Source organism: Mastomys coucha, unplaced genomic scaffold, assembly GCF_008632895.1.
Source record: "Mastomys coucha isolate ucsf_1 unplaced genomic scaffold, UCSF_Mcou_1 pScaffold6, whole genome shotgun sequence".
Taxonomy (NCBI): domain Eukaryota; kingdom Metazoa; phylum Chordata; class Mammalia; order Rodentia; family Muridae; genus Mastomys; species Mastomys coucha.
The window spans coordinates 22,797,552-22,810,442 of NW_022196912.1; the positions used below are offsets into that span (position 1 = coordinate 22,797,552).

General features: G+C 49.0%; 1 protein-coding gene across 1 annotated transcript; it reads left to right on the top strand.

The window, feature by feature from the left end:
• Positions 1-1,788: 1,788 nt before the first annotated feature.
• Positions 1,789-11,292, top strand: Pcare (photoreceptor cilium actin regulator). The gene is made up of 2 exons (XM_031355994.1): positions 1,789-5,686; positions 10,551-11,292. Exons 1-2 carry the CDS (start codon positions 2,040-2,042, stop codon positions 10,762-10,764), a joined length of 3,861 nt encoding a protein of 1,286 aa, XP_031211854.1. The 5' UTR covers positions 1,789-2,039; the 3' UTR covers positions 10,765-11,292.
• Positions 11,293-12,891: the final 1,599 nt, after the last annotated feature.

Below are 12,891 nucleotides of genomic sequence, written 5' to 3' on the forward strand. Positions count from 1 at the left end.
GTGGATTCAGAAGGCTCAGAACACACTGTTGGCAGGTAGTTCCAAAAATTTCCAGAAAAGACTAGGCCTTGATAAATCATGACTTTTCAGATGACTTTTACTATTGCAAGTGGCCTAGCACTCATGGTAGGGGAGTAAGAGAGTAAGTTTAGTGGTTACCAGACCATTGATAGACTTAATCCCCACAAGAGCCCAGTGAATCAAAGGCTATTGTCTCCATTTTAAAGATGATCTCTGCCAGGCATGGCAGTATACACTTATAATCCCAACATTCAGGAGACTGAGGCTGGAGGGCTGTGGGTTCCAGGTTAGCCCTAGATACATAGCAAGGCCCTATTTTTAATAAAAAAAACAAAAACAAGACAAAACGAACAAAAAACAAAAACACAAAAATGCTTCTTCAGCAGAGTTAACAACTTCTCAGAAGTTCTCCCAAACTCAACCTGCAGGTTTGTACACCTATAACCCATCTACTCAGAAGGCTGACATAGGACTATGCTGAGCCCAAAGCCAACCTGAGTTACATAGTTCCAAAAATAAAACATTATTATTATTATTATTATTATTATTATTATTATTACTATTACTATTATTATTATTAATTTCCCCAAGTCAACATACCTCTCCATTTTGCAAGCCCTTACTCTCTAGAACCTTTTGACATTACAACAGGATAGTGTCATCTACGAAGCTCACACTTGAGAATTGTGCAATGAATCTAATAATAATAATAATAATAATAATAATAATAATGTTTTAAATAACTTTACAATTTCATGTTAGACCGTATATTGGATATGCCTGCTCTAGACTTCCCTAGCAGGAATAAAATTTAAAGGGAATCAGAACCAGAAGTGGTGGTGCACGCCTTTCATCCCAGCACTCGGGAGGCAGAGGCAGGGGATCTCTGTGAGTTCAAATCCAGCCTGGTCTACACAGAAAGTTCCAGGCCAGCAGACCTATTTAGTGAGACCTTCATTCAGAAAAGGGATGTGAGGGGTTGGGGGGTAGACTATGTTATGTGTTATGTGAGGGGTAGGGGGTAGACTATGTCATGTGTTAGCATTATGTTCTCGGGAACAAATAACTCTCCACTGCCCGGGATTTGCTTGTTTTCCTATAGATGGTTTCCCAGAAGGCCTTGGCCCTGTGTCCCTTGGGCTCTGTTAGCTAGGCTTGAGCTTGTAGGACGGTCAGTTTTCCTACCTTGCTCCTCCAGACCAGGAAGCACATGATTCCTCCTATCTGACTCCATTCTCTATCACTGGATTTCTTGTTTATCCCTGCATTTTGTTTTGTCTTGCTTTGCTTTTGTTTCTTTAAGACAGGGTTTCACTCTGTAGCCCAGGCTAGCTTAGAACTCTCTGGGTAAACACACTAGCAATCCTCCTGCCCCAGCCCTCTGAGTGCCAGAATTTCAGGCATTCATCACCATGCCCAGCATTTTGGATCTTCCCAACAAAAGCAGACCAGAGCCCTTAGCTGGTTCGCCCTTATTAAACTACAAAGGTCGCTTCTTTCCCAGGCTCTGTAATCAGCAAGCCCTCATTCCCCTCCCACAACGTCTTTCCAAGCCTTTTGCAATTATGGCTCGTTTCTCTAGGTTCCCTGCGTCAGGCATCTGAACAGAATTAAAGCACAAGCACGTGCCAAAATAATCTGTTCCCAAGATAGTAAATGCTGAGAAGTTCTATATTGGAACACGCCGAGTGCTGACTGGCTGGGGCATGATTAACCTAATAAGCTTAAAGCGACGCTTGCCATCCACATCTGTCAGGACAAGAGCAAAACACAGGTTCATAATTCGTGAGACAGGGGCCCTCTGAACTGTCTCGAGCTCAGTAACAGCATCAAAACTTAGGGCAACAGGTATGTCTTTCTCTGCGTTGTGGCATGGGCTCCAAGTCTAGGAGTTTGCACCATGGACTCCCAATCTGGTCTGGAGTTGTCCAGATAGACCAGCTCAGAGAGCTTTCTGTTACCAGATCCAAGGATTCTCCAAAGACTGTGAAGGTAGAAGATGGTGACAAGCTGAAACCATGGGGTGCACACCATCACACAACATCATTGTCAACAGCGTTGCCAAGAGTGGCATGCAGTTTTTTAAGAAGCCGAAAGCAATTTTGCCAGGATGTCAGTGGGGCGGCCAAAAATGCCCCATCCCTTTGCTGGTTCAAAGTTCCACCTTCTGTGACCCTGGTGGGGAGCTGCACCTGGGAGAGAGGCTGACAGAAGAGACGGCAGCAAGTTCCAAGGAGCCCCGGGCCATGGCTGAAGGTCTTTGTCAACTCCCAAAAGCTATGGAAGGATTGATTCCAGAAAGCCAAACCTTCCAAATGAACAAATCACAAAGCCACATGGTCACGGACATTTCATTCAGGGCAGGAAGCTCCCACAGGACACAAGAAGTAGATTTTTCTGGGGAAGGGAGTAAGGAAAACACCCCCCAGGAGACCTCAAAGCAGGACAGAGAGCCAACGTGCCATCAATCAGACAGCCAGGACCATTGCTGCCAATCTGCTCCTGAGTCAAAAGGCAAAGTGGACTTCCCCGAGCCCTTGGTAAAGGCCCACCAGCATGCTTATGCCTTCCTGCACACCTGCCTTTCCAGATATGAAGCGATTGTGTGCCTCATCCAGCAAGCCAACCAGACCTGGGAGCTGTTGCGGTCCATGCTCAACTTCCTTCTGCTGTGCTTCGAGGAGACCAGCCAGCTTCTAGGAGAAATATCTAAAGATGGAGAAGTGCTCCTCCAGGAAGTTAGAGGGGATCTGGCATGGCCACTGAGGAAAGGTGAGCCCTGGGAACAGCCAGACCTCCTGCAACAGCTGCTGCGGTACACGGTGAGCAAGCTGCGGGCGCTCCACAGCACAGTGGCCGCTCTCACTGGGAGCTTCCTGGAGGGCTCCAGTAGCTGCCTCAGATCCACTGCCAGCCACCTGGAAGGTAAGCTGAGCACCAAGAGAGGTATAGATGAATGTCTCCTAAGGGCCCTGGGACAGCTAGAGAGCCTGACCAGTGACCACGGTGACCCAGGGCTGCTGGGTCCACCCTTATGCTCTGAGGACAGTGGCATTGGTGCTGACAATGAGTCTGTGCACTCCGTGGAGAAGCTGGGCAAGCAAGTCAGCTGGGACTTTGCAGCAGAACTTGGAGAATGGAAGCCAGGGACTGCAGCCCAAGTGGAGGCCAGGCTGTCAGGGCATGGTTGGCAGAAAGGTTCATACTGGACAGGTTCAGACAGACCCCAGGAGTGTCCACTGTCGAGTCCTAGGACAGCAAAGATTCAACCTGCAGTACAGGATGAAGCCAGGAGCTCGAGCACCTCCAGCCCAGGCCCAGAAGCAGTCACCTCCAGGCCTCCAGAGACTGCCAAAAGCATTCTGTGGGACTCTCTGGGGACTGAGATCCCTGAGCAGACACCGCTTTCTCAAAGGTCTGGGTTGATGGGTGCTCCGTCCCTGAGTGAAGAAGATGAGGACAGCAGCCCAGAGGAGGAAGATGAGCCTAGCATGGATCTGCATCCCGAGCCACAGAGAGCCCTACCTCCAAGACCCCGGTCCTCACCTGACACGCGGGAAAGCCTGTTTCAACCATACTCCAAAAAGCTTAGGAGTCCTCAGGCCCAGGAAATGATTCTGAAGATGAAAGAGGCCATCAGTGAAAGGATTAAATTTGTCCCCGTGCCTGCCAGACCCCAGGACTGGGCTGAGGAGGAGGAAGGGAGGGCAGTGGGCCCTCCAAGACCCAGATCGGTCAGTGGCAGCAGGAGGGCCCCCGAGAGACAAAGGAGGTCGCAATCAGAGGGGTGCCTGAAGAGCCACATGGAAGACCCCACCCTCCAGGAGCTGAGGAGTGTCCAGACAGACCTCAGTCGGAGGCTGGAGGTATTTTATGCCCTGGGTGTCACACGGCAGGGGCAGAGCCGGGAACGATGTCTGCCATCCAGGGCGTCTGTGCTATGGCCCCCCACCAACTGCAGGGTGAGTCCCAGTAGTGCCATCAGCAAGTTCAAGGCCTCTCTGACCCAAAACTTCAACATTTTACCCAATCAGGACAAAAGCATCTTCCACAGAGGCAGCCCCTGCTTTGGTGACCAGCCCTGCCAGGGGAAGGCTGAAAACCTGTCAAATGCTGCTGCCCTTTGTGGCAAGAACAGTAGGGCTCCCAGGGACAATGAACAGGACATCAGGGCCTATCCCACCAAAACATCAGTCAAGAAGCTTATTGAAACTTTCAGTCCTACTGAGAGTCTGAGGATGCCAAGGGACTGCAGAAACTTGGGGTCAAGCCCCTGCCACAGGAAGTGGGGGGTTCCTGCCATGCCTTCCAGATTTCCCATATACAGGGGGCTAGCCCCGCTGTATCCTAAGCCCCAGATTTCTCCAGCAGCTAGCAGAGACCCTTTCAAAGTGGGCATGGGCTGGAGGCCTTCTGCGCCCTTTCCCTCCCTTCCTCCAGCAGTAGCATTTGAGAGTGAAGACATTAGGGGTGACGTGGAGGAGGACCTAGAGAACCTCCCTCCACCACCTCTGGAAGTCCTGATGGACAAATCATTCACGGCTCTGGAGTATCCAGAATGCAGCCAGCCAGCAGGAAGCTCCCTGGAAGAGACCCTGTTACCAAGGCTTCAAGAGGCTAGCCATCCAAAAAGAACATGGGCTTCATCCAAGCTGAGAGCCTCCATGAGCCCCATGGACTTGCTCCCCAGCAAAGGCAATGGCAGCTCCCCGAGGGTACACAGCACCAGGCCGGGGAGCACCAAGAATGTGAGCAGTTCCAGAAAGTTGACCTTGGACCTGAACCCTCAGCAAACAGCTAGGCCAAGTTCAGAGGCGGAGGGTGGGGCTCAGATTCAGGCCCGAACAGAGAATGTGGCAGGCTTCTCCAAGCATCACCAGAAGGCAACTTCCTGGCACCACGCCAACCTTACACCTGGGCAAAGCAGGACGCTGGAGCCCAGCCTGGCCAGATTATCACGAGATCCACATTCTCCAGAAGCATCCAGGAAGGGTCCAGAGAGAAGCCCTCCAGGAGTCAGAAAAGCCTCTCCGCAAAGAGCCCAGTGGGCATCCCCAGGGGACACGAGGCTGCAGAGCCCGCCCTCCAGTCATGGACCGTCCCAGCCGGGCCATCCTGCTGTCCTCAGCTCCCCCAGTCTGCCTCTGAGCCCCAGGACCCTGAACCCACCAGCCACAAGGAAACCAACTTCCCCACCATGCCAGCACCCGCAGTCCAACCCAGCCCCAGGGAGCCCTCCGGTCCAACGGACAGAAACAAACACCCCCTCCTCTTCCTCCTCTTCATCCCCCTCAGTGTCTCCGTCTCGGGGGTCCAAGGACTCAAGTCACTCTGAGGACAGTGAGGCTACCACAGACAAAACATCCAGAAACACGTGTTCCATATTCGTCCCAGCCTCCACTTCTCTCTTCGAAACGAAGTCTGTATCCTCAACATCCCACCCACGGACGCTGCCAGAACCTGGGGGCCTTTTGAGGACCCCAATAGGAGGCTGGAGGGGCAGCTCAGGGCCGCGACTGAGGGCAGATTCACAGAAGAGAACGGTTCTGAATGCCCTCAACCCCCTGCCTTTTGTCAGAAAGACAGCTTCAGACCACCAGCGCCAGCAGGTCGACCCACTTCAGCTGCCCGGCTCAGGCTGGGAATCCCATCCCTGCCAAAACAGGTAAAAGGTGCCTCATACCACTGTCCCGGCAGAGGGAGTGGGCGCTGTGGGCTGTCTGGGTTAATAGATTTCAAACTGTGTTCCAAAGGAAGAGGCAGTAGGGGAGCAGATAACGTGTGGAGAACAGCCAGGTCTCCTGCTGACCATGGGTGACCCCCTGATAGACAGCCCTGCCCCAGCAGCTGGCTCACAGCCTGCCTGAACACAACAGCTTACCGAGTGTTGTTGATTCCCCCGGGAGGTTTTCTAATCATCAGAACCCTTTAAACTCTTAAAAATTATTGAGAACCCAGTAGGTACTATATATGTGAGTTACACCTACTATTTATTAGAAGTTTAAAGTGAGAAATATTTAAATATTTTTTAAAGAATAAGCCCATTTTATACTCACAAAAATAATACATTCCTGAAATTAAAAAAAACAAAAACAAAACCTGGCATTAAACTCACAATCCTCCTGCCTCGGCCTCCTGAGTTCTAGGATAGAGTCATGAGTCACCATGAATATATATTCATTAAAAGAAAGGAGGGATGTCTCGAAAAACCAAAAGAAAAAAAAAAGAAAGGAGGGAGATAGAGTAAGAGAGAGAGAGAGATTGATTGACAAAAGGAGTACTACCATCTTGCATTTTGCAGAGCTGTTGGCGTTATCCACCTTAGTAGAAAGACAGCTGAATTCTCAGATCTTCTATAATACATACTACACACCCATTGATTCAAAGCTACCCTCACATTCCTAAGAACACAGACCAGAAACACCTTTGAATTATGAGGAAAACTGGTTGCACCTTGAGCTCCCCCCACCCAGAAGTAACTCTGGGACACCCAGGGCCCATAGACCACATCTTAAGAACAGCTGGTCCTGAAGACAGGAATAGAAACAGTGAAGTGGGTTCCCAGATCCCCGAGGACTTGGCTCCACGGCTCCAAACATCTGTAGAGTAGGGACATTCACGAATACCAGCCTCCAGAGGATGAGCTGCTCGCTTCCTGCTCCAGGCAGACTGAATGCCTAGTGTGCCTTTTCTCAGCAGGGACAGGTTGATGCATGCTGTTGGCCCAACCTGCAGACAATTTGAGCACAGAGCTGTGGGGTCCAGGAGGCAGAAGAACCACCCCATAAGCTGAAAGGACTCCTTCGCTGATGGATTGTGTTACTGAATACACAGGGGTGGGAGTGGGCCTGTTAACTGGAGGTCTATTAGAGACACACTTTATCAGGGCACTTGATATCAGATCAGACAATGCTCCGACACCAGCACTTGCTGTCTGTATTGCTTTCAGCTGTGTCAACCGGCAGTTAATTTCTGCCTGGGCGATATGCATCACGGGTTTCAAAATGTGTCTAGGCATAAATGGTAATTTTTTTTTTTTTACAAAGTACTCGGCAGTCAATTTTAAATAAAGATAGTATCTCAGGAAAGTTGTGCATGGTAATAGTTCTATAACCTTCCCCAGCCACTTGAAAGAAATGAAATATTGATTATTTTTGCAAGAATCTTAGCATAACTCTGCTCTTTTCTTTCTAAGAACCTCGATAAACACTACTTACTCTGATATTAGATTTCTGAAACTGTGCCCTTCAGGAGGAGAGCTGGAGAGTACAGGAACAATAAAAGGCATTAATTAAAAACACTAACATTTTAAAACAGCAGGAGCGTAAAATTGCTCAAGAAGAAAATAATGCCCTTCTCCCATGCTTCTCTTCCAAATAGAACAGCCTGTTTGATGTTCTGAATCTCAATACTGTGTGTGTGTGTGTGTGTGTGTATGTGTGTATGTGTGTGTGTATGTGTGTGTGTATGTGTGTGTGTATGTGTGTATATGTGTGTGTATGTGTGTGTGTATGTGTGTGTGTTTGTGTGTGTGTGTATGTGTGTATGTTTGTGTGTATATGTGTGTGTATGTGTGTATGTGTGTGTATGTGTGTGTGTATGTGTGTGTATGTGTGTGTGTATGTGTGTGTATGTTTGTGTGTGTATGTGTGTGTATGTGTGTGTGTATGTGTGTATGTGTGTGTATGTGTGTGTGTATGTGTGTGTGTGTTTGTGTGTATGTGTGTGTGTATGTGTGTATGTTTGTGTGTGTATGTGTGTGTATGTGTGTGTGTATGTGTGTGTGTGTATGTGTGTGTATGTGTGTGTGTATGTGTGTGTGTGTATGTGTGTATGTGTGTGTGTATGTGTGTGTATGTTTGTGTGTGTATGTGTGTGTATGTGTGTGTGTATGTGTGTATGTGTGTGTATGTGTGTATGTGTGTGTGTATGTGTGTGTGTGTATGTGTGTATGTGTGTGTGTATGTGTGTGTGTGTTTGTGTGTGAAGGAGGCCTACTTGTGACTTGAAAGAAGAGTCCACCAAGGTCAAGTGAAAGGTCACTTTATCACTTGCCCCCATCCCTCTCCCTTTGGGTGTGACTACCAAGTCTGAACCCATGAAGGTGAAGTGCCGTCTCCCACCAACCACCCTATACCAAGGTGTGCGCTTCGCATGTGGAGGCAGAAGCCCATCCGTAGTAAGCACACCGAACCTTTGCCTCTCTACAGAAAACAAATATAATTTTCTGTCATCCTGCATGTGAGTAAACTGTACCAGAGGCTTAGGTATGGCTTCCCCAAGACCACACAAGTTGGTGCCAGGGAGACAGAGAGTGCTTCCAAACCTGGTGCTTGCAAGGATACGTTGTCATGCCGATTGATTGACCCCTCCCCTTCTGTCACTCCATGCTAGGCACAAGCCTGTTTTGTAGAAAAAGGATGATGTTTATATCCTCCTGTTCAGGAGCCTTGGGGATCAGGAACAGTCCTCAGAGGTATCCCCAGGAAGCTCAACCACTGAGCTCTGACTCTGTGCATATGCCAATCCCCCAGGTGAGACTGCACCTCTAGTCTCAAAGTACTGGAGTCCTATACACACTCCAGAAGGTTCTAGACTTTCTCCCCTACATGTGATGTTTCTCATCATTGCCTGATCTAAACTGGTAAGGCTATATAGTATTGTGCGAGTCCCACGGGGTGCTTGGCTCAGGCTGGCCCAGTGGCCAGCAGGACAGCAGGTAAGCAATCTGTCTTAACCAGTTCCAGAAAGAGACAGAACCACAGCCGCAGAGGGACAACCTGTAAATTGGCAGGTTCCTGACCTCAGCTTCATGCAGACAATGGAACTCTGGTGGGGTTGAGAGAGAGAGCATTTTAAGTCAAACTTCCAAGCCACCATGTCGGGCTTCTAGGTAGCACGTCTCTTCCCCTCCTTTCCAGCCCTTGGAACACAGAGAACTAAGTCTAGGGCATGGAAAAAGTCCAACCTGTGTATAATTCCAACTTCCCAAGGTCTCAGGGAGATGAATGGAGAGGAGCTATGGCTAGAGATCACTGTGTGCCCTGAACACATGCAGGAAGAGCCCTGTGACAGTGGTTTGAAGGCCCAGCGGCTTCTTAATCCTGAAATATATGAACATGTACTACCCTGACCACACTCTACTCTTCCCCGCCCCAATGTTGTTCACATCCAAACACGGGCTTGTCTACTGGTTTGACATCCATGTGCAGGGTAAGCCAAAAGGACGTTGTCACAGGCAGAATGTCACAGGGCTGTCCAGGTGGGAGACAAAGCTCTTGTCCTGCTCTGAAAGTGACTAAGAGCTCTCTAGCCAAGGCCCAGTTCTCTGAGCCTTGGGTACCAAAACTGTATGATGTGTGGTCCCTAGAGCCCCTTCTGGGTGCAACTTTCTATAAAGCAGCATCATAGAGGTAGCTCCCCATTATCCACTGAGCATGTACACTGGAGTTGTGCACACAATTTTCCATTTCACCCAGTACTGGTACCTTTGTGCCCCGGGGAGCTCAGCACTGTTATGATTTCCAGTATACAAAGGAAAAACTCAAAATCAGTGGTTAATTCACATGCAGCAAGGCACACAGATGGCAAGAGGAAGAGCCAAGATTTCAATCCTGCAGCCAGCCTCCAGCCTCCCCCAGCAATCCTGAAGCCGGCCTGCCAACAACCCTGTGAGGCTTTCAGAGTTAGTCCTGCCTATACCTAGGCTTGTTCCACGCTTGTCATAATCACACCCCATTCTCCCAAAGCATAGCCAATTAGAGTTGGAGTTCTGTGAGGGTCCCTTCCCCTTTCACAACCCTTAGTCAGGGAACTCGGGGGTAGGCACTCTAGTCTAGCCAAAGGCTGAGTGAGACTGCGCAAAGCCATTTCTGTTTGATTCCATTCAGGAAAGGAATGGCAGCTGTGCCGAGCAGGGAGGATTTTTCTTCCCCCTTGCTGTGATTGTTTTTAATTCAAGCGACTATGCCTCCTAGCTCTTTATTAAAAAAGAAGTGCTTCAGACACAAGTAGACAGGTATATTTTAAATACATTGTCTGTAGAATGTATTACATTCCTTCTGTGTAACCCACTTTTTAAAGAATGCTCATGTACCGAGCACAGGGTAGTGAGTTGTGCTCACCAAATATCGTTATTTCTTTTAGTTTTGAGATTAAGTTCTTTTGTAGTTTAATAAAGAGAAAATATATGATAAAAGAAGAAGTGCTTTAGAAAAACAAAACAAGATAAAGGCCCAGACCTCCTCAGGCTCAGTCCAGAGCCACAAGATTCTAAGCCTAGAAGGAGGAAGCAGGAGTCAGCCTGCATCGGAAGTGCCAGGAGTTGGTTTCCACCTTGCCTAACCAAATAGGCATGCAGAACTGACAATCTAGCCTGTCACGTGGAAAGGCAGAGGCCTGGAACCCAGGCCAAACCCTAGGCTAGATGTAAGCGGGATGCAGAGGGGAGCGATGGGCAGAGGAGAGCGAGGTACAGAGAAGGAGCAGTGGAGGAGTGTCTGACCTGTCCTTGTACTTTCTCTTGGCAGCAGCAGCAGCAGCAGCAGTGAGGGGAATCCCAAGCAAGAACTCCCACCTTGGAACAACTGCCGAGTCCCAGAAGTGCAGGGTAGTGGCACCAAGTGGGCATCTCCTTTGGAGCTCTGTGTGCTTGGCCACGGGCTGCAGCCAGAAGCCCGAATGAGCCGCAGCCAGGACAGACCCCAGCCAGAGTCACAGCCCCAGCACAAGGAAGTGTCTTGACACGTGGCCAGTGGGGTCACCCTAGAACACATGAAGTAATGGTGACGTGTTCACACTGTACCATGGGTGGTAGGCAAACCAACTCACACTTCGGTTGACTTGGAATGACCTTGAAGATGCTCCTCCGAAGGGTCTCTGAACTCTTAAGCAACAGCTGGATTCACCCTCAGATCCTGCTCTGCCTGGGGTTTAAATGTTAATGAAACTTTAAACCCCACGATGATACCTTTGATCTTTTCGAGTGCTGGCCTTAATTAGAGGGATAATATATATTCATGCTTAGAGGGCCATGTGTCTTACAAGATAACCAGTAGTAATCATGTGTCATTTAAACCACAACAATGTGTGAAATAGTGTCCTCCAGTTTTTTCAGATAAGAAAATCAAATGTGGGGGGAAGGGGCCCCCACGAGTCGTGCTGGGGTTCAGACAGATGTGAGAATGGAGCAAAACCCAGTACAGATGTGGGTGGCCTTAGACTCTGCGTTCTTCATTATGTTCCATTGCCTTTGAATATTCCATCACTGTACCTGCCTACGGCATAAGCATAAAGAGAATAAAGAGAAGCCTTTTTCATTTAAGGTTGAATGGTATGATGGTTAATGTTTGGCCATATCTGTGAAGGATTTCCTAGGTAGAGTTCATTGAGGTAGGAAGACCTACCCCACTGTAATTGGCACCATTCCATGGAGGGAGGAGGGTCCTGAACTGCAGAAAGAGGAAGTCAACCAGCTACCCCATTTATTTCCTCCTGCTTCCTGAGTGGAGGTGCAACGTGACCAGCAACCTCCAACTCCTGCCACAACTGTGAGGGACTACATCCCCAACCCGTGAGCCAACATAAACCCTTCCTCCCTTAAGCTGATTTTGCCAGGGTACTGTGTCCCATCAAGGAGAAGAGTAACTAAGACAAGTGGTAACACAGCGTTGAAGTCTCAACTCAAAGCTTTATTTAGAAGCTAATTGCTCCTGACATGAGAAAATGAGAGGGGTTAGAACATCTAGCCCCTCCAACCAGCCCCTGCACCCCCTCCTCATGCCAGTGCTACAAACATAAAGCTCCCACCTCCTCCTTGCAGCCTCTGCTCCCTCGGCCTCAGAGTGTATCAAATTCTCTGGCTGAACTAAACACTCCCATGCTTATTCGTCTGAGTGAACACAACCAAGCCTCCAAAGCAAGAGGCCTGTTCTTTGTACCAGGTTGGAGCTGAAGTTCCAGAGGTGGGAAGGGTATGATGCAGGCTCTCATGCTTGACTCCCGGAATCTTCTTGCCAAGTTTATTCCTAGGTCATCTGCAGAGAAGTTCTGCTGGAGCTGGAAGCAAAGCAAAGAAACACTGTTCATGCCCCCAAACCCCACTTCTGCCAAACAGCTAGCTAGATACTTGCTACGGATCCTGGAATTTTTCCATTGGGAGCTGTGGAGTACTTGCTATTTAGAAAAGAATTTGCAGTAATTGGGTGATTCAGTGCCTGCTCAGTGGGTTGTCAAAAGACAAGAATTCTCACCCACGGGTACAGCTAAGCAGGCTGAACTTAGCAGGTCTGCTGCAAAGCTGATGTTTTAAGTTGAGAAGATTATAGACCTCTAATCTTCTTCTTGTGGTTGTTGTTGTGGTTGTTGTTAAAATAGATTGTGGCCTCAAGCACATGTTATACTGGGTCCTGGAGCCTCCCACTACCTCCTGTTCTCTCCCCAGTGTCAGACTTGTGACTCTGACTACATGAATCTCACATGTTATTAAAATGAGAGTGGTGGGGTTTATCTCTTCAGTGACACCAGAGTCACCTTTGATTAAATAAATGACCAAGGGGCGCCATGCTGGCCCCTGTTGTGCAGGCAGGCAGGCTCATGTTTGTCAGTGTTGTTGTGTTGACTTCGGAGCAGTACCTGAGCCATGGGTGTAGTTCTGGAATGGAGTCTAAAACGTGCTGCCTACAATCTGGGTACCACCCAAAATGGTTGGCAAGCAGCTTGGGAAACAAGCAGGCAGGACGGGGCAAGCCCAGGACATCAGGGCAAGCCTAGGACATCAGGACAAGCCCAGCCAGCACATCAGGGCAAGCCCAGCACATCAGGGCAAGCCCAGCACATCAGGGCAAGCCCAGCACATCAGGGCAAGGAGAA